This window comes from Stegostoma tigrinum, chromosome 15 (genome assembly GCF_030684315.1).
Source record: "Stegostoma tigrinum isolate sSteTig4 chromosome 15, sSteTig4.hap1, whole genome shotgun sequence".
Lineage (NCBI taxonomy): Eukaryota > Metazoa > Chordata > Chondrichthyes > Orectolobiformes > Stegostomatidae > Stegostoma > Stegostoma tigrinum.
The window spans coordinates 72,011,762-72,034,339 of record NC_081368.1 but is presented as its reverse complement, the minus strand read 5'-3'; the positions used below and the strand labels follow the sequence as shown (position 1 = coordinate 72,034,339).

At 41.9% G+C, this 22,578-nt stretch overlaps 1 protein-coding gene across 3 annotated transcripts in view; it reads right to left on the bottom strand.

Annotated features, from left to right (window-relative positions):
• btk (Bruton agammaglobulinemia tyrosine kinase) overlaps nucleotides 1-22,578 on the bottom strand; it is a 124,805-nt gene that overhangs the window by 19,671 nt on the left and 82,556 nt on the right. For all 3 annotated transcript variants that reach the window (XM_048544452.2, XM_048544454.2, XM_059651516.1), the window contains 3 exons: nucleotides 16,936-16,998; nucleotides 14,055-14,109; nucleotides 11,385-11,464 (listed from right to left, as the gene is read on the bottom strand). In XM_048544452.2, coding sequence (XP_048400409.1) covers nucleotides 11,385-11,464; nucleotides 14,055-14,109; nucleotides 16,936-16,998 — 198 coding nt within the window. The remainder of the gene's footprint in view (nucleotides 1-11,384; nucleotides 11,465-14,054; nucleotides 14,110-16,935; nucleotides 16,999-22,578) is intronic.

The following is a 22,578-nucleotide window of genomic DNA, read 5'->3' as shown; positions in this document are numbered from 1 at the left end:
AAAAGAAACAAAATGGTGTGGCAGAGTTCACAGTTTGGAGTTGTTGAATTCAGCATTGAGTGCAGAAGGCTGCAAAGTGATCTAATTGGGAGATTAGATGCTGTTCGTCTAGCAACAGTAGGATAGAATAGAATTGAATTGAATAGCAATTTATTGTCATTTGTATTTATGAAAATACAGTGAGTGAATTAATCACCACAATTCAGCATCATTTTAATTACAGAAATTATAAAATGAAATAATTGAGACGAAGCTTTTGGAGTAGATTTGTAGCTCGGATTGTGGGCGTTGAGGTTGGTTGGCTTGCCGAGCTGGTTTCTTGTTTCACAGATGTTTCATTACCATGCTTGGTAACATCCTCAGTGCAGCTTCCGATGAAGTGTCATTGTGCTTTCCCACCTGGTCTTTAAACTCTGGGGTCCGTTGAGAGGGATTGCCTCACTTCCAGTTTTCCTTCATGGTGGAACGTATATGGGATCGAGTTCAATGTGTTTATTAATAGCATGTTTTGTGGAGTACCATGCTTCTAGGAATTCTCGTGCCTGTCTCTGCCTAGTCTGTCCCAGGATCTTGGTGTTGTCCTAGTGGTTCTCCTTGTTCTGTGTGGATTGAGATGAGTGAGTATTGGTCGTGTCTTTTTGTAGCCAGTTGGTGTTCATGTACTCTTGTTAGTTTCCTTCCTGTTTGTCTGATGCAGTGTTTCTCGCAGTCTCTGCAGGGAATCTTGTAGCTCACCTGGACTAAGGACCCATTCCCCGCCATAGACAGAATCAATGTCATCTCTGCCTTAAAAATATTTAAACATTCTCCATCCACTGCCTTTTGAGGAAGGAGTTTCAAAGACTGACAACCCATTGAGAGACAAAAAAAATTTTCTGATTAAAAACTGAAAGAACTATGGATGCTGTAAATCAGGAACTAAAACAAAGTTGCTGGTAAAGCTCAGCAGGTCTAGCAGCATTTATGAAGGAAAAAAAAGTGTTAACATTTTGGATCCGGTGACCCTTCCTCAGAACAGAGGAAGGGTCACCGGATCCAAAACATTAACACTGTTTTTTTCCTTAACAGATGCTGCCAGGTCTGCTGAGATTTTCCAGCAACATTGTTTTAGTTCCAAAGTTTCCTGATTTCTGTATTAATTGAGTGACCCTTTATTTTAAACTCTGACACCTAGATTCTTCCACAAGAGGAAACATCTTTTCAACATCCACCCTCAAATTCCCTCAGAATCTTTGGGCAAGACAGTGGCTCAGTGGTTGTCACTGCTGCCTCAGAGCACTAGGAACATGGGGTTTGATTCCACTCAAGGGTGACTGTGTGGAATTTTTACATTCTTCACCCATCTGCGTGGGTTTCCTCTGGGTGCTCCATTTTCTTCCTACAGCCAAAAGATGTGCAGGTTGGATTGGCCATGCTAAATTGGCCCATAGTGCCCAGGGATGTGAAGGCTAGGTCGATCAGCCATGGCCAGTGCGGGAATAGGGTGGGATACCCTTTGGATGGCCCAAATGGGCTCTATTTTGATGAGCAAAATGACCTGTATCTGCCCTGTAGGGATTCTACACTTTTATATGTTTCACTTAAGTCCTCTCTGACTCTTCTAAGCTCCAGAAGATATGCGTTCTGCCTATCTAGCCTTTCCTTACAAGGCAATCCACCAATTCCGGTATTAGTCTAGTAAAATTTCATTGAACTGCTCTCTACGCATTCATGTTCTTCCTTAACTACAGTGACATGTACTGTACACAGTGGACCAGATGTCACCTCACCAATGCCAAAAAAACTAAGGCATAACCTCCTCACTCTTGCATTCAATTCCCCTCACAATAAACCATATTATTCTGCTGGCTTTCCTGATTACAAAATCTGTGTACCCGATTAAGATATTTGGTCATTGAACCTAATGATGTCCTTCTTTTCAGTCTGATGGGAATGTTTCACATCTGCACCTGATTTCTGCCTTGTCTGGGAGCCTCCAAATGATTGTTTGCAGTTTTTTAAAAAGATGTTTATGTTTATAAAAATGGACACTGTAGATTTCACAGTTGTTTGAGTTTTAACAACCCTGTCTGGCCACAGTAACCTGGAACGAACAATGTCTTGATAGATTGAAATTTTTATTGTTTGTTTGCCACTTTAAACTCAGTGAGGAGCTCTATTTCCCAGAGTGAGCCTGGGCTGGATTTAATGCTCACCTATTGACAGGTTTGAAGATTACCTTGAAACTAGCAGAAAGATTGCCAGCTGCTCAACCACCTGCTCCTGCCCCCACCCAAATTATACCAGTTCTGGGACAACCAGTATGGACAACAACTCGTCAAGAAGCAAAATATTGCCTTTAACAGGGAAATTAATGCCCAATTAGGGCCTCATTCCCACTATGAGCTGTATTTATCAGGCAGTGGGAGAGGTCCAGACAAAGTGACTCGTATAACTCAGGCCACAGTACAAATTCGGAAACTGCCATTTCCCTACTTCCTTCTGAAATAACAAACTCCACCACAAGGTGATGCCAGATATCCAGCTGACACATTCATTGATAACTGTCCCTACTTTCAACAGCTGGGTGAACTGTTTTCTGAAGACGAACTGGAGAGGTGGTCCTAAAATCAGGAGGGATCTCTTCCCGCTATGGGAGCTGTCGGTTTCCCTATGGAATTTTGTTCTTCTCAGCTCATTGCATATGGATATATGGGTAAATGTAAAAAAAACTTACAAACAAGAACAGCACCCCACGCTGTCCCCCACAACCCTAGCCAGGACTGCCCACACTCCAAAATCCAGATGTCATATTTAAAAGGTAGCACTTCATTTTCTGCAACCCAGGCCCTCACTCAACCCCTGCTCATCACTGCCACCCAGCCGTGGAGATGTTGGAGATCAGGCAGAAAAGTGACACCTCCCTGGAGGTGCCCCTGAAGGCTGTACTGGAGAGAAAAGGATGTTCTTTTCCCCGTGGGTGACAACAGGAGGCCATTTTGACAGGGTAATGGCACCTGCAGAGGTCAGTGTCTGAGGAGTGAGAAGAGAACGTGTTTCCTGTGCCACAAAGGAAATGAATGATCTGTCCCACACTGCCAAGCAATGTGCCAGCGTCTGCTCAATGTTTCATGCCCCTTCACTGTGAGATAGCAACGTGAGGTTGCTGCTGCAGAGGCCAATCACACTGGCGTTTGGGTGCTTGGCATCTCCATGTGATCGTCACGTGCAGTCAATGTCTGTTGTTCATCACAGCTACCTGGGATGTGCTTGGGGCAGAGAGATGGTTCCACTTCTCGCTCCTCCTCCAGGTTCACACAGTCAGTAGGTCCCACGCATTAGTTCGCTGCCCTTTCACCACAGCTTGGAGAATGTGCTGACAACTTCTCACCAGAGCTTGCATGGAACGAGGACACAAACACAAAAAGATGATCTATAGAGCTGAGATAGCACATTGTGGAGCTGGAGGAACACAGCAGGCCAGGCAGCATCAGAGGAGCAGGAAAGCTGACATTTCGGGGCCCTTCTTCAGAAATGGGGAAGGGGAGCTCTGAAATAAATCGAGAAAGGAGGTGTAGAACTGGGGAAGGTGGTTGGGATGGTGATAAGTGGGTGCAAGTAGGCAGTAATGGGCGTTGGTCAGTGACGTTCGAGGAGCAGATAAGTGGGAGAGAAGACGGACAGGTCAATGAGGCGGGTATGAGAGGGAAGGCTGTTGGCCGGCAGTGGGGAGATTTTGAAACTAGTAGAGTCCACATTAAGACCATTTGGGGTGTAGGCTCCCAAGGCATAATATGAGCTGCTGCTCCTCCTGCCTGTTTCCGGGTGACGTCGTTGTGACACTGGAGGAGGCCCAGGATGGACATGTTGTCCAGGGAGTGGGAGGGGGAGTTGAAGTGGTTCACAACTAGAAGGTGTCATTGTTTGTCATGAGCAGAGTGCAGGTGCTCTACGAATCAGTTTCTGAGCCTCCACTTGATCTCGCAGATGGAGAAGGAGGCCACATCGGGAACAGCAGATGCAATAGACCACATTAGCAGATGTGCAGGTGAACATCTGTCTGATGTGAAATTTTTTTTGGGTCCTTGGATGGAGTGAAGGGGTGAGATGTAGGAGCAGGTGTAGCACTTCCTGTGGTTGCAGGGAAAAGTGCCAGTGGTTGTTGGGCTAGCAGGGAGTTGGACTGGACCAGGGAGTTGCGGACAGAGCGGTCCCTATGGAAGGCGGATACAGGTGGGGAGGAAAATTTATCCTTGGTTGTGGGGTCAGATTGCAGGTGGCAGAAGTGGCGGAGAAGGATATGTTGAATCTGGAGGTTAATGGGATGATACATGAGGACAAGGGGGATTCTGTCTTTGTTTTTGTTGCGGGGAGGTGTTGTGAGGGCTCGGGTGCAGGAAATGCAAAGATGCGGTCAAGAGTATTTTCGACCACTGAAGGGGGGATGTTGTGGTCCTTGAAATGAGAGGACATCTGGGATGTTTGGGAGTGGAACACCTCATCTTGGGAACAGGTCTGCTTTCCTGACCTGTTTTACATTTATTAGCGGACTACAAATACTCAAGCTCACTGGAATTACGTTCAAAAGCACAATCCTACTAGCTAAAGTTGGGAAACACATCTGTTCATAAACCTGGACATATACAAGAAGCAGGTATCTAATATCTATTTCAAGGAGGAATTGGCGGTAGGGATCGCATTCTTGTAGGAAGATGGGTGAGAGAAGGTGTAGTGTGGGTAGCTGTGCAAACCAATGGGCTTGGAATAGATATCAGATTGTATATATCCAGGTTTATGAACGGATGTGTTTCCCAACTTTAGCTGGTAGGATTGTGCTTTTGAAAGTAATTCCAGTGAGCTTGAGTATTTGTAGTTGCTAATAAATGTAAAACAGGCCTGAACATAGAAGTTAGAACAGTACAGGACAGGAACAGGCCCTTTGGCCCATTTGTGGTTGTACTGATGATGATGATATTCTAAACTAATCCCAAATCTCTCTAATCCGCATCCCTCTGTTCTCTGCCTGTTCACTTGTCCCTCTAAGTACCTCTTAAACATTGCTATCGTATTTGCTTCTACCAAGAATCCATGACAGTTTTAAGGTCACCAACACAGAAATGAGATTTCTACCCCAGATTTACTTATCAATTTAAAATTTCACCAATTTAGCCCAATAACCCTGAAAGGTACTGAGAACTCAGTACCATAACAGCTTGCAGTTAGATGTTTGCTTTCTGCATTTTTAAAACCTTTGGGTGGGCATGGACAAATCTGCCCACTATGACTGGGAAGAAGGCTATAATACACCTCCTTCCCTCTCCTTGATGGCAGCTGGTATGACAATGGGTTTCGGTGGAGAAATAGGAACATCCAGCATCCTAATATCTGTGCAGTATAAATTTTCTGTTCCTTTGCCTGAACTTGTCAGTGTGAGAGGTGAAGTTGGGATTTCCATCATCTACAAAGCCGGACTTCTGAGTATTGGAGTACAGATGTCTTGCTGAAGTTATACAGGGCCTCAATGAGGCCTTACCTTGACTATTGTGTGCACTGTCAAAACACAGAGCATAGAACTGTACAGCAGCGATGGGCTCTTTGGCACACGATGTTGTGCCGAACATGATTGCAAATGAAACTAATCCCTTCTGCCTGCCCTTGGTTCACATCCCTCCATTCTTTACATATTAATGTGCTTATCCTAAAGTCCCTTAAATGCACCTATTGCATCTGCCTCCAGACTCCTACCACTCTGTATGTAAAAAACTTGCCTGTCACGTCTCCTTTGACGTTTCCCCTCGAACCTTAAATGCATGCCCCCCCAGTATTAGACATTTCAAATCTGGGCAAAAGATTCTGACAGCCACCCCTATCTATGCATCGCATAATTTTATGGACTTCTAACAAGTGTCCACTCAGCTTCCACTGCTCAAGAGAAAACAACCGAGTTTTTTGCAGGTCATACCCTCTAACACAGGCAGCAATCTGGTAAGCCTCCTTTGCACACTCTCCAAAGCCTCCACATCCTTTTTGTAATGTGGCAACCAGAATTGAATGCAATACTCTAAATGTGGCCTAAGCAAAGTCTTCTAAAGCTGCAACATGATATTCTGACTCTTGCATCCAATTTCCCAAACAATAGAGGCAAACATACCGTACGCCTTTTTTATCACCATATCTACTTGTGTGGCTATTTTCAGGGAGTCATGGACTTGAACCCCAAGATCTTTCTGTACATCAGTGATGTTTGGAGTCCTGCCAGTAACTGTATACTTTTCCTTAACATTTGATCTCCCAAAGTGCAGAACCTCACACTTACCCAGATTAAACACTATCTGCCATTTCTCCACCTATATCGGCAACTGATCTCTGTCCCACTGTATCCTTTGACAACCTTCTACACTATCCACAACTCCACCAATATCTGTGTCGTTTGCAAACTTACTAACCCAGCCATCTATTTTTCCTGAGTAATTTATATATATCACAAACAGTGGAGATCTCCTAGTATGAGGAAGGACATTCTTGCAATCGAGAGAGTCTAGCAAAGGTTCACCAGACTGATTCCTGGGATGGTAGGACTGACATACGAGGAAAGATGGGATCGACTGAGCTTGTACTCACTAGAATTTAGAATAATGAGGGAGAAGTCTCATAGAAACATACAAAATCCTGATGGGTCTAGACAGGCTAGATGTGGGAAAAATGTTCCTGATGTTGGGAAAGTCCAGAACTAAGGGTCACAGCCTCAGAATAAAGGGTAAGCCATTCAGGACTGAGATGCGGAAGGATTTCTTTGCTCAGAGTTGTGAACCTGTGGATTTCTCTCCCACAGAAAGCTGTTGGGACCAGTTCATTAGATACATTCGAGGGGGAGCTGGACGTGGCCCTTTTGGCTAAAGAGATCACAGGACATTGAGAGAAAACAAAAATGAGACTTTGGGATTTTAAGATCAGTCATGATCATATTGAATGGTGATGCAAGCTTAAAGGGCCAAGTGGCCTACTCCTGAACCTATTTTCTATGTTTCTGTGTTTCAACACCAGTTTCAATATAACAAAGCAGACAGTCACTTACAGCCAGGGAAAGCAGCCTGCTAACATCTCATTTGTAAAGCTGTTCTGGCTGTAAACTGCTGAACGCTCTCCCTTCCTTGAAAACCTATGCAAATAACCCAGTATGTTAAGGTCAAAGAGAACAGGCATGGTGGACGTGACAATCAGTTCATGCCAATCCCACAGTTGGTAAGGCTGTTGTTTGGGAAGAAGGACAGACTGCTGGAGGACAGGAGGCACAGAGCATTCAGAACACATTAATACATTGCCTGCCAGCCTCCTGTGGCACAGCAATTGACTTGAATCTAATTGGTTGCTGCAGAAATGGCCAGTTTGTTGTAGTGATAGGCATTGTCCCCTCAACTGAAACAGTGGCATGAAGTATCAGCGTTCACAAACAGAATCAGAAAGGATTTAGCCAGCCTCAAGCCCATTGTCGGCTACATACCACATTCCAATTTCCTCATGCTTTGATTTTATGATATACATACACCCTGCAGTGTTGCTAATGCTGCTGTGACTCGCAATAAGCCTCAGTATGAAGTCAGCAGTTCCACTTCCCTTTTACACTGTCTGCTGTCCCTTCCAGTTACAGCAGATAACTAGCAAGCTGCAGCTAATGGAGACGAACAGAACCTCAGATTCACATCTGGAGTCTAATATTAGCCACTCATAACACCCGGATACAAATCAAGATTATTTTTGGTGTTTATCAAGGTGAGGATTCTCAACAAGATACAACACATTACATTACAGGATATCTGTGTCAGCATCAAACATACTCAGGGCAAGTACAGCGCAGGGATAAATACAGTGTAGAGCTCCCTTTACACTGTTCTCAGCAATCATTCCCAGGACCGCTACAACACAAGGACAGATACAGAGTAATGCTTCCTTTAATTGGCCTCATCAAATACTTCCAAGACTGGTACAAGATGGTCTTAGATACAGAATAAAGTTCCCTCCACATTGCCCCCAAACACTGTAGGATACAGACAGCATTACCAACATCTTTCCACTTCTCATTCTTGACCTGAAACCTGAGACTGAACCTGAGAATTTTGACATCCTAGCTGTATCTACTTCTTGGTTTTATTGCGAATTTAACATTTTACTATTTAAGTACTTGCATTTCCCATTTAGTTTGCAACTCTGAAAGAATATATATTTTAATGTCTTAAAACTGACATCATATGGTCAGAAGCCCTGAGGAAATAAAGATATTCTAATCTCAGTCTCAGGCTGTGCCATCAATCTTCTGCCCAAAGTAGGCTTAGCATTGACAAAGTAGTTGTGTGTGCAAAGTGGATCTTTTAATCATAAAACATGGCAACTGCCTGCAGTGAAAGAGGGTTGTGGTTTGCCTTCCCTAAGACTATTCTATACTGTGAGGAACTGGTCAAAATGGAAGTACAGCTTTGCGTGTGTAAAGATCCTAGATTGGATTCTCCTCTCAGAAACCTAAAGCTCTTTTTTAATATGAAGAAAAAGTGAAGTAGCAATCTGAGAGTGATTGTCACTCCTTGGTAATTCTGGCCCGTAATTCTTTTGTGAAAGATATTGTTTTTGAGTCAACTCTCAGGTCTCTATCATTCCTCAAATGATCGGCAATGAACTGGACTCAGGCTTACCTTAATGACTTTTTGAAATTCTTAGATTTATTTTTAGTTTCATTTGTGATCACAGAATGGTAGTATCGCTGGCTATGCCAACATTTATCAGCTATCCCTAATTGCCCTTGAGAAGGTGATGGTAGTGAGCAAACTTTGAACTTCTGCAGTCCATGTGGCATTGGTAGATCCACACAACTGGGCTTGTATTAACAAGAATATTTTTGGGTTCAATGTGGTTACAGCTCTGTGCATTGCCGTAATTTTAATTGTCCAGAGCTGAAAAATGGGAATTGTGAATTGATGGTCTGTTGTACTTTGCCTTTCCAATCAAGTTATTTGAAGGACAGATTGACATGGGTAGAAACTGCTTGAAAGATTCAATAACTCACATAATCTAGCCGTACCCAAATTTAAAAATATATTAGTCTGAACATTTTTCAATTTTTGGAATGTTTTGGTGAATTTTAACTCCTGTTGGAACAGAGGTCCTCCACATATCCAACGTCAAACCCTCTTTTGGTGCACACAAAAATTCAGAAGTAAGACTGTTGCATCTCCTATCCCAATTAAGACACCCATCTCTTCACACAAGACCATTGTTTGCCTTCTGCTACGTTCCTTAATATGGAAATATTGGTGCTATGCCACAGACTAACTGCTTTATTCCATGCAAATTGACTCTCCACCGTTACATGCAGTTAGAAACTTAGTTGCATAGAATCAACCAAATTTAGGAAACTTGGGAAGTAATAATGTAAAGCAGAGCAGCGTAAAACATGGAGATTTAGGGAAGGAGGCACACTGAAAGATTGGACAGGACAAACACAAGGGAAACTAGCTTGGTGAAGAGAAACTGGAAATGGGAGAAAGTGCAGAGGGAATCGTCATGGACAGCTCGAAGCTGAGAGTTCATTCTAAATGTTATCTTTCAGTCATGTTTGGATTGTGTCATTAGCGATGCTAACTTTTACTATCCATTAAGAAATGCTGATGAATTTTTTTGAGCTTTCACAGCAGTTGGTGTGGTGCAGACCCTCTGAAACTGTTGTAAATACTTTAATGAATATGGCTTGTTTTTTTGTTGTTTCCTTGAAATAGTAATCTTGATTTATAACTAACTAATCTTGACTTAATCTTGACCTGTCACTCACACAGCTTCTGCAAATTTGATTTTCCTAGTCTATATGAAAATTAATGTGCCCATGATTACTCTGTTATCCCAAACACACACACTACTAATTTTCTGAATCACATTCAACCCTAAAACCCTGACTACTGGGAAAAAAAACTCTAAATAGGTACCATCACCTGTTTGCTGCCTCTTCACTGTTTCATAGCTCCATATAAACTAATTTCACTTTTTTAATCATTTTTTTAGCTAAGAAACTTTCTCTCTCTCTCTCTCTCCCTAACACCCTCCCTCCCTCCCTCTCCCCAACCTCTCTGACTTTGTCATTCTTTATTATCAGGGAAAGCAATCCTTCTTTTCCAGTTTATCTATCTTTTCTAAAGTACTCCCCAAATTTGGATACTTTACCAGCGCATCTAATGGTAATTCAATCAAAGCTATCTGTGTTACTAATTCATCCAGTTTTTCATGAATGTTTCACAAAGTCACATAGCTTTGTTGTATGTTTGGTTTTCTTGATGTTTCCTGAGTGACTATTGCCTGATTAATGTTGTTACTTTCATTTGTTCTTTCATGACCCTCTCCACTTCACTTTGCCCTAACCACTGTTCTGGTCTACAGCCCTGACCTTTCCCCTGCTGCTTTTCAATTTACTCGCTCCTGGATCTCACCATCTTCTCATTATTAGTTTCCTGCCTCTTAATATGCCTATCACCAACGATCAATGGTGCCTACACCTAGCAGAGTCCATCTGAATGGAACAGATTCCTCTTATCCTTGTTTTTCAGGTACTTCAATTGCCTCCTCCACTCTCTCCCTGTGATTTCTGATTCCCTTCAATGGCTGACTTGCCTTTGGCTGACTTCAGGAGAATGTGAGCAGAACTAAGGGATGAATTCTGGGATTGAATGGGGGTAAATTCAAATGAATCTGTCAAAATTTCACTGAGTGATGCCACTCCCTAGGGAAAAAGTAGAAAAATCTAGTTTGGATAAGTTCAAATATAAGTTAAGTTTCTTTCTGAAAAGAACATGCTGAATGGAATATTTGATTAATTTGGGATCCGCTGTGTGGTGAATGTAGGAACCTTGAGAGGAATGAGTGATTTTAGATCAATGGTTCCCAATCTCTCTCTTACTGTGGGTTTCCTTCACCCTCTATCTGGGACTTTAGTACATTGGCTGGTAAAAGAATGATCACACTGATTAGTCAACAATCAATTATCATTGTATCTGTGTACTACTAGAATGCTTGAGGTAAAATGTTTAAGATGTTGATAACAGTTATGCTGGTGGTGTCTATCATCAGTGATGTGGGCTGATGTCAGATCCACTAGAAACAAAGGGAGAGAAAAACATCCTGGAACATATATATAGTCAATGAATATTCTTCAGTTTCTAACTCGCTATGATTTCCAGCTCACTTCAATTGAAGACATACAGTCCCTGGTATAGTAATGCTCAAGTATTATTGCAGATGGAGTATAGTCCATTTTTATTCAACAACTTCTTCAGTTTCAATGTAAATGGAGCAGGGAGCTTGCTGACCAATCTCCATTGGTCTGAAATTGGTTATGCTGTTAGACAATGCAGGAGCAGAGTTTGACCTACCCTGGTGCTTTGCTGTACACAGACATCGTATATTTTCCAGCCTGGCTTGAATTCCTGAGCAGGAATGCACCTTCCTTACCCTACAAAGGAAACATAAATTACTGTATTAATAGGCAAGAGGATAACATAGAAGACAAAATATCTTCACAGTTCAAGAGTTTGTTTTTTTTTTAAAAAAGCAACAATAAAAAGCTTTAAAGGCAAAAAAGATTTTCAATAAGAATGAGGAATAGAAGCAGCAGTAGCCCTTCAGTTCTGCTTTGACATTAAATGCAATCGTGGCTGATCTTCTCCCTGAGCTGTGTTAAAAGGGGGGCAGTGGTGTGGTGGTAATCTCACTAGACTAGCAATCCAGTGTCCCAGGTTAATGTCCTGGAGACATGGAGTTGAATCCCACTGTTATTGGACAATGAACAAATTGATAAAGAGGACTCAGGAAGTCAGGTTACAGTTGTTTATTTCATGCGGGGACAGCCAGCCTTATCACCATGAAAAATAATACTCATAGTGCTGTATTACAAACACTTCCATGCTTGAAACATCCATTTACTTCTACATCCATGTAACCCTTAACTAAATGAAACCAATTCAATCCCACCACAGCAAATGATGAAATTTTCAAAGAATTAAAAATATGAAATTAAAAAGCTAGTCTAACAGTAACTATATAATCAATGTCAATTGTTGTAAATACTGATCTGGTTATCTATGTGCTTTAGAGAAGGATATCTGCCAATTCTATCTGGACTGGCTTACAAGCTAACTCCAAACCCACAGCAATGTAGCTGACTCTTAACTGCCCTCTGAAATGGTCAGCAAGCCACTTGGTTCAAGGGCAGTTAGGGAAAGACAGAAAATGCTGGCCCAGCCAATGATACCCGTGGCCACAAATGTTACAAATCTTTGCTGCCCACTCTCCTTACCCCTCAATTCCCTGACAGGCCTAAAATCTTTCCCTCCCTATCATTAACGTATTGAATGATGGAGCATTTCCGACCCTCTGAGATAGGCAATTCCAAAAGATTGACTTCCAGCTGAGGGAAGAAATCTTCCCTCATCTCTGCTTTAAATAATCTCCTCTTTTCCTGAGACTGTGTCCCTGCATTCATGATTTTCCACTGAGTAGAAACAATTTCTTAGTGTCTAACCCGTCAAGCCCCTTTATAAACTTTTATTTTCAATGAGATTAGCTCTCATTCTGTGAACTCCAGGGAATGTTGGCCCAATTTACTTTGTTTCTCAGAACAGGACCATGCACACTATCTGATCTTGGCTACCAATCTCATGGATTGAAGGGCCTTTTCTGTGCTGCATAAATCTGAGTCTAAAACAACATGTAGGATGCCTGGTTTAGATTAGATTAGATTCCCTACAAGGTGGAAACAGGCCCTTCACCCCAACAAGTCCACACCGCCCCTTTGCAGCATCCCACCCAAGCCCATCCCCCTATAACCCACACGCTCCTGAACACTATGGGCAATTTAACATGGCCAATCCACCTAGTTTAATCTCACTATTGTCCTGTTCAATTGCTGCAAAACTTGTTCATTCCCATACTCTAATCCTTTGTAATAAAGGCTAACACGCTATATGCCTTCTTAATTGCTTGTTTGAACTGCATGCTAACTTCTGGATTAATAATATGATCAGACCCTTTGAACAACAACAACATTTACAAGCATTTTTTCTTTTTAAAAATGTTCTGCTTTTTTTTATTCTTATTAAAGTAAATAATGTCACATTTCTGTGCATTGTATTTCATCTGCATCTTATGACTCAAGATGTTAACCTGTTTGCAGCTTTTTTGTGTCCTTCCCACAGTTTACATTATCACCTCACTTTGTTTGTAGTAAAGTTGGATAATGACACTCAATATCTATATTCATGTCACTAATATAAAATACAAAATACCTGAGGGCCCATCACTCCTTCTTACAGCACCCCACTTGTTGTAACTTGTACAGTTAGATCTTCAAAGATAAAGGCAAGGGCTTGTGTGATCTAATGTAGCACAAAGGTAATGAAGGTGATCTGACAATCACAGGACGGAGCATTTCAACCCTTCTCCTGAAGATTAGTCCCGGTGTTACAAACTGGACCGCTCTAGGATCAAATTCCAAAGAGAGAAGTACGAGTACCAGCAAGTAATTCAATTGACTGGATTGTGTTGTGGTTAATCACTTGTATTGGTCAATCGACTGCACTTAACAGGATATATTCATAGGGTAGGGGCTCTGCAGCTCTCAAGTCCTGATGTGTTTTTAGGAACAGTATCTTTTATTTACCCTCATGCTGTACCTGTCCTAGGAATGTTTGTTGGGAACAGTATAGAGAGCTCTTTACTCTATACCTAACTCTGTGCTGTTCTGGTCATTGGAGTGATTGATGGTGACAATGTAGAGGTAGCTTTACTCTGCAGCTAACCTCATGCTGTACCTGCCCTAGGAGTGTTTGATGGGGATGTGTACAGACAACTTCCCTCTATATTTAATTCTGTACTGTGCCTGTCCTGGACAATGTAGAAGGAATTTCCAGCTGTATCTAACCCTGTGCCGTACTCATCCTGAGTGTGTTTGGTTTGGTGATCTCTGAACGACTCTTTTGCATAATGAGACTGCTAGGTTTTGATATTTTGTATTGTGATAGTGAAGAGTGAAAAATAATCATTACCTCCTGTTTCAGCAGCTCCTCTGCTTTGCTCCTTGTGATTTCTTTGTTGTACCATCTGTGTGACAACAGGACAATGGTGAATATTTCTGTTCATTGCAAATCTGTTGCTTGCTCGCTTGCATTTCTTATTGATTTAATTGGTATGGTTTTTCTGTGAGTATCAATTCTATTGGAAGGGAATACAGAGCCAGTACCAGGGCCAGTGGTCCAGAAGGCATTGACTGGATCCCTTGGGCTAATCCTCAAGGTTTACTCCTTGAGATAATGCTACATAAACTGTCAGCATAGGCAACACTCCTGCCATGAAACAGTTTAAGTCAGTAATGTGCCTTCTGCCTACCCAAGGTAGATTTATCATCTTCAAGGCAGAGGTTTACCCATGCACAGTGGAGCAGTGTGTACGATTGACAAGATGTACTGCAGCAGCACACAAATTCACCTCTGACGGTACTTTCCGAAAAAGCAGGACCATGTCGATCTAGAAGGACAGGGCAAAAGATACATGGGAGCAGGACACCCTGCAAGTTCCCCTCCATGGTGCACACCAATCTGTCTTGGAATCCCGTTATTTCACTGGGATAACTTGCTGGAATTCACTCACTAACAACACTGTAGATGTATCTATACAAAATGGACTGTGACAGTTCAAAAAGGTCATTCAGGCCAACATTCCCATGGCAGATGCCGAATTAAAGCTGGCCTAACCAGTAAAGCCCACATACCATGATTGATAAAAGAGATTGACTAATTATAGAAACTTGGTACAAAATCCGGCATGATTTTAATCCCTCCAGTTCTGAGAGAGTTCTACACTGTCGGAAACTCAGTACTGTCAAAGTGCTGCATTGCCAGAGGGTCAGTACCAAGGGAGTGATGCCCTGTTACAGAGTCAGTACTGAGGCAATGCTGTATGATGGAGGGTCAGCAATGAGTGCTGCAGAGTCAGATGATTTATAAAGATATTGCCAGATTGGAGGGTTTGAGCTATAGGGAGAGGCTGAATAGGTTTGGGCTGTTTTATCTAGAACATCAGAGGCTAAGGGATGACCTTTTTGAGGTCATGAGAGGCATAGCAAGAAGTTTTTTTTCCCCAGAGTGGGGGACTCAATTACTAGGGGTCACGATTTCAAGGTGACAGGGGAAAAGTTTAAGGGAGATAAGCATGGAAAGTTCTTTACCCAGAGGGTGGTGGGTGCCTGGAACACATTGCCAGCAGATGTGGCACAATAGCATCATTTAAGATGTATCTAGACAGATACACGAATGGGCAGGGAGCAGAGTGATACAGATCCTTGGAAAATAGGTGACAGGTTTAGATAGCGGATCTGAATCGGCACAGGCTTGGATGGCTGAAGGGCCTGTTCCTGTGCTGTGATTTTCTTTGTTGTTTATAAAATCATGAGGGGCATGGATAGGGTGAATAGTCAAGGTCTTGGGCGGCACAGTGGCTCAGTGGTTACCACTGCTGCCTCACAGCACCAGGAACCTGGGTTTGATTCCACCCTCGGCAACTGTGTGGAGTTTGCACATTCTCTGGGTGCTCTGGCTTCCTCCCACAGTCTAAAAATGTGCAGACAAGGTGGATTGGCCATGCTAAATTGCCCATAGTGCTTTGGGATGTGTTGATTAGGTGGGTTACAGGGGAATAGGTCTGGGTGGGATGTTCTGAGTGTAGGTGTGGACTAGTTGGGCCAAAAGACCTGTTTCCACACTGTATGGATTCTCTGAAGCCTGTGGAGAAGCCTTTTCCCCAGAGAAGGGGAGTCCAGGACTTGAGGTTATAGGTTTGAGGTGAAAGGGGAAATATTTAAAAGGGATCGAAGGGGCAACTTTTTCACACAGAGAGTGGTGCGTTTATGAAATCAATTGCCAGAGAAAGTGGTGGAGGCAGATACAATTATAACATTTAAAAGGCATCCGATGGGTATATGAATAGGAAGGCTTTACAGGGATATGGACCAAATGCTGGCAAATGGGACTAGATTAATTTAAGATATCTGGTTAGCATGGACGAGTTGGATCAAAGGGTCTGTTTCCATGCTGTACATCTACGTGTACTGAGGGAGCACTGCACCGATGGAGTATTCGTACTAAGGGAGTACTGCATTATTGCAGGGTCTGTACTAAGGGACCACTGGACCATTGCAGGGTAAGTGCTGAAGAGTTGCAGCACTTCGGAGATTCAGTACCGAGAGAGTGTTGCACTGTCAAAGGGTCAGTAATGAGGGAGTGGTACAATGTTAGAGGCCAGTACCAAGGGGGTGCTGCAGTATTGGATTGTCAATACTGAGGGAGTGCTGCACTGTGCTTTCCACCAAAACAATCCACTAACTGATGTTTTAAATCTATTTGCTTAAATTTAGAAATGTTCTTTACCTTCAGCATTTGCTCCGAGCTGGAAATTAGTCACTGTTGGATATTTTTTTCTCAGCCATTTTATATTGTCCAGCAATCAGTGATTATTAATGTATAATCTGTATTGAGATTCCCATTATACAGAATTGCAGTTAACTTCAAGTGAATTTTATTTCCACTGCTTCTACAGAAAAGTGCCTCAATATCTGAGTACTTTAAGCAAGCCTATTTATTTCCTTGGCTTTCCAAAATGAAAGACCACATTTTCAATTTCATCCAAAAAAGACATAAGACCAGTTGCATTGAATAGCCATCAGCAAGAGTTGCACGTGACGTATCTTTAAAGTTAAGCAGGTTTATTAGGTTATCTGAGGAAATACAAGGGCACATTTTCCTAGTACCCATTAATATATCCTTTAGCCTGATGTGTTTCGTTGAAGCGCCTATTTATGACATGCCAACACAAGTCCCATCCCAGTGTTTCATTGTGAATTAGAATTGTGGTTACCTCTACTAGTCTACTTACTCGTATGTTTCAAGCTTGTTCCCGGATTCCACCACGTAATTGCTGGGAATGAATCCTTCCTGTCTGCAAAGGAAATGAATGAGACCAGTCAGCTATTTTCAACATCCTATCCACCTTATGCTAATACCAGAGATAGTAGGAACTGCAGATGCTGGAGAATCTGAGATAACAAAGTGTAGAGCTGGATGAACACAGCAAGCCAAGCAGCATCAGAGGAGCAGGAAGACTGATGTTTCAGGCTTAGACCCTGCTTCTTTTCTGAAGGAGGTCTAGCCCCTAAACGTCAGCCTTCCTGCTCCTCTGATGCTGCTTGGCCTGCTGTGTTCATCCAGCTCTACACCTTGTAGGGTAATACCATGCAGATATCTGTCAGGGTAGATCAGTCTATTAGCCCTGACATTACCCTCTGTTTCTGCCTTTAACTCGTGCCTTTGAACGTGATTAGGTTCTATACAATGTCTCTCCCATTACTTTACATTGCATGCTAATTTCTACCACGTCTTCCTCAAAGAGGTACAATGTTTTTTGAACTGCTCTCTTCCTTTCATGTAATTTTATCATAGCTCTTACAATCTTTTATACTACTATTTATTTATTCTCTCAAAATCTAGTTTTTCCTTTTTTATCAACTTTTTAGTTGCCCATTGCTGTTTCTGAAACATTTCCTCACTGCAGACTTACTATTTTTTTTGCAACATTGTAAGCCACGTCAGTAATTATGGCAGAAACAGAGGAAAATCTGCAAAGAATTTTAGACATGGTTGTAACAAACAGCACCACATGGATTATCATTAAACAGCACAAAACAGTGTGCACATATCGAAGAAAAGGATTTACACTTAGAGGCAAAATAAGAGCAAAATAAAGAACCCAAAAGAGTAGAATTATTTTGAGTATTGCTGAAAAACACATTTTATCATAACTTTGATTTTGCACATATCAACTTTTCAGTTGCCCTTTCCTAGTTTCTGAACCATTCCAAATCTTCAGGCTTGATATTTTTCTTTTGTAATATAATAAGCTTCTGAAGCATTGATAGTAGATGTTGACATAGATGCGGCATGGCTCAGTGGTTGGCACTGCGGCCTCACAGCGCCAGGGGCCTGTGTTTGATTTACCCCCCAGGCAACAGTCTGTGTGGAGTTTGCACGTTCTCCCCGTGGCGGTGTGGGTTTCCTCCGGGTGCTCCGATTTCCTCCCACAGTCCAAAGATGTGTAGGCTAGGTGAATTGGCCATGCTAAATTTCCCACAGTGTTCAGGGATGTGTAGACTAAGCGGGTTTGGGGAATGGGTCAGGGTGGGATTCTCTAAAGATCGGTGTGGACTTGTTGGGCCGAAGGGCTTATCTCTGCACTGTCAGGATTTTATGGATAAATCTACAAAGTATTCTACCATAATTCTAATAGTTTTATATCGTGATGGAAAAGGATAGACTGGATCTAAAAGTTGAAGTTCTAAATTGGAGGAAGGCCAGTTTTGACAATATTAGGCAATAACTTTTGAAAGTTGATTTGGGGCGATGTTCCAGGTAAAGGGATGGCTGGAGAATGGGAGGTCTTCAAAAATGAGATGATGAGAGTACAAAGACTGAATGTTTCTGTTAGGGTTAAGAGCAAGGCTGGTGTAGGAAATGCTGGACGACTAAAGAAACTGAAGTTTTGGTCAAGAAAAAGAAGGAAGCATATGTCAGGTATAGACAGCAAAGATTGAGTCTTCGAGTATAAAGGAATATATTTAAGGAGGAAATCAGGAGGGCAAAAAGGGGTCATGAGATAGCTTTGGTAGATAGTGCTAAAGAGAATCCAAAGGGATTTTATGAATACTATAAGGACAAAAGGGTAACCAGGGACAGAATATGGTCCCTTAAAGATCAGCAAGGCCACCAATGTGCAGAACTACAGGAGATGTGGGAGATACTAAACCAATATTTAGCATCAGTGTTTACTGTGGAGAAGGATATTGTAGATAGCGAACATGGGGAAATAAATAGCAACATCTTGAAAAATGTCAATATTACAGAGGATGAGGTGCTGGATGTTTTAAAATGCATAAAGGTGGATAAACTCCTGGGACCTGATCAGGTGTACCCTAGAACTCTGTGGGAAGCTAGGGAAATGATTGCTGCGCCCCTTACTGAAATATTTGTATCACTGATAGCCACAGGTGAGGTGCCAGAAGACTGGAGATTGGCTAACGTGGTGCCACTGTTTAGTGAAGATGGTAAGGAAAAGCCAAGGAACTATAGACCAGTGAGCCTGACATCAATCGTGGGCAAATTGTTGGAGGATCCTGAGGGGCAGGATTTACATGTATTTGGAAAGGTAAGGATTGATTAGGGACAGTCAACATGGCTTTGTGAGTGGGAAATCATGTCTCACTAACTTGATTAAGTTTTTTGAAGAAGAAACAGAGGTTTGCTGAGGACAGAGTTGCTGACATTCTATCTGGACTTCAACAAGGTTCCTCACAGTAGACTGGTTAGAACGGTTAGACTACTCTGAATAGAGGGTGAACTGGGCTATATGGATACATAATTGGCTCAAAGGTGGAAGACAGAGGGTGGTGGTGGTGGAGGTTTGATTTTCAGACTGGGTGCCTGGGACCAGCTGTATGTCACAAGGATCTGTGCTGGGTCCACTGCTTACTGTTGTTTACATAAATGATTTGAATATGAGCATAGGAGGTATGGCTAGTGAGTTTGCAGATTACACCAAATTTGGATATGTAGTGGACAGTGAAGAAGTTTAACTCAGAGTACAATGGGATCTTGATCAGATGGGTCAATGGGCCGAGGAGTTTTATTTAGATAAATGTGATGTGCTGCATTTTGGAAAGTGAAATCAGGGCAGGACTTATACACATAATGGTAAGGTCCTGGGGAGTGCTGAATTAATAAGGAAACCTTGGAGTACAGGTTCATAGTTCCTTGAAAGTGGAGTCACAGGTAGATAGGATAGTGAAAAAGGCATTTGTTATGCTTGCCTTTATTAGTCAGTGCATTGAATATAGGAGTTGGGAGGTCATGTTGCAACTGTGCAGGACATTGATTTGGCCACTATTGGATACTGTGTGCAACTCTGGTCTCCCTGCTATAGGAAGGATGTTGTGAAACTTGAAAAGGTTCAGAAAAGATTTACAAGGGTTTGGGGGGTTTGACCTATAGGGAGGGGCTAAATAGGCTGGGGTTATTTTCTCTGGCACGTCAGAGGTTGAAGGATGGCCTTATAGAGGTTTGTAAAATCATGAGTGGCATGGCAAGGGTAAATAGACCTTTTTCCAGAAGATCTTTTCCCAGGGTATGAGAGCCCAAAACTAGAGGGCATAGGTTTAAGGTGAGAGGTGAAAGATTTAAAAGGAATCTAAGGAGCAAATTTTTCATGCAGAGGGTAGTGTCCATCTGGAATGAGCTGCCAGACAAAGTGGCAGAGGCTGATACAATTGCAATATTTAAAAGGCAGCTGGATGAGTATATGAGTCGGAAAGGTTTACCGGGAAATGGGCAAAATGCTGGCAAATGGGACTAGATTTATTTTGGATATCTGGTCAGCATGGATGAGGTGGACTGAAGGTCTATTTCTGTGCTCTATATCTCTACAACTCTACTTTTAACAACATCTCTTACAAACCAAATTCCACTTGTCGACCACCCAGCACTCTCCCCTTAACAGTATAACATCTGCTTTTCCTGTAAATTGGAATTCTTGCAAATTGAGCTCATGAATGAAAGATGAAAAGCTTATCAAAATATGTCCTTTTACAAATTCTACACTAATAAATAATTACGCAAATAATTTTCTTATCTGCATAGCCTAACAATATCAAATGGGAAAACTGATGAAGACATCAGGAGTTTTGTAACACAAATATTCACAAAAATGGCATACCCCTTCAGAAATGCGAGCACCTGGAAAACAGTGTGAGTTTAAATCTACACCTGATTGATTTTATTATGTGGATGTGCAAGTCAGAATCTAAACAAGACAATGGACGATGAAGTGTACAGAGACGTGGTTACCTTGAACCATGGTGAGGGCTAACAAAAAAAAAAAGTGCTGGAGAATCCTTGTAAGGTTAGCAGCTTCTGTGGAGAGAGAAACAGTTAACATTTTGAGTCAGTAACCCTTATTCAGAATGAGACTCAAAACTTTAATTCTGTTTTTCTCTCTGCAGCTGATGCCAGACCTACTGAGCTTCTCCAGCACTTTCTGTTTTTGTTTCACAACATTAACTGTTCTTTGTTTTATATTATGGTGAGGGTTAGTTGGACAACATACATGGCTAATAAGGAAGTTTTATTGGAGAAAGGAACACAACAAGAGCATTTGTAGATGATCACTAATAGACTCTTTGGTGATGTACTTAGCAGAGAGAAACCAGAAGGTCTGTAGAGACGATTGAAATTCTGGGTTTAATGGAGCAACCGAGAACCAAATGAGGACATACATTAACAGCTTAAGAAGCAGAACAGATACACCACTCAAGAACAACACCCAGATAATAGCTTTTATCAAATACTGTGGGCGTTGAGAGCCATGATCACCAACATCGTAAAATATAATACCAGAGGATAAGCAAAGTAACCTCTTAATTTAACCTAATGTAGCAATAAATTGTCTCATCATCCACAGACGAACGTACTTGACAATTAAGCATTAACTGCGTATTTCATGAACAGATTTCAAAAAATGTACAAACTTTAATGGAGCTAATTTTTCATTATGTCAGTCTCACTGGATTGATCCTTTATTCTGATTATGTGCTCCCTAGTTCTAGATTCCTCAGCCATGTAAAATACATTCTTAACATTTATTCTTATCAAACATTGAAGAATTTGATAAGTTTCATTGAGATTACTTTTCATTTTTCAAAATTCCATGGAATATAGGCCCAGTCTCTTCAATCACTATCTGTAGGACAATCTAGTCAATTCAAGAATCAGTCTCGTGGAACTTTGTAACCTTCCTCAAGGACAAGTATATCTTCCTTAAGTAAGGAAATAAAAAATGTAGACATTACTCTTGGCTGTGGTTTCATCAAGGCCGGCCAAATTTGTAAAAAAGATTTTGCACTCATATATGACAAGACTTTTGTAATAAAGACCAACATTCCCTTTGCCTTCCGAACATGCTGTAACTGCCCATTAGCTTTCTCTGGTTCATGTCTGGTGATTCCCAGCTCCTTCCAAAATATTCTGTTTTTCTACTTTTTTCCTACCAAAGTGGATAACTGCACACACAGGGGCGGTTGGGATGGGGATTGGGATAATGAAGTAGTGGCCGTGACACTGGCATAATAACCAAGGGGCCCAGAATAGTGGTGCGGTTTTATATCACACCGTGGCTTCTGGTGGTATAACGTATAACTTTCTCAAAACTCACTATAACTTATAAATGTGAAGCTAAAGACAGTTTTTGTGATAATGACAACTAATAGGTATAATTGTTAAAACTTGTCTGGTTTAACTAATACCCTTTTGGGGAGGAAATCTGCCATTCTTATCTGGCTTGGTCTACATGTGACCCCAGTCCACAGCGGTGAGCTTGACTTCTCAGTGCCCCTGGAAATGGCCTAAGAGAGCACTTCCTAAATGTTTCCCACATTGCGTCTCTATTTCAGGGCTTGAAAACTACCATGAGCTCAAA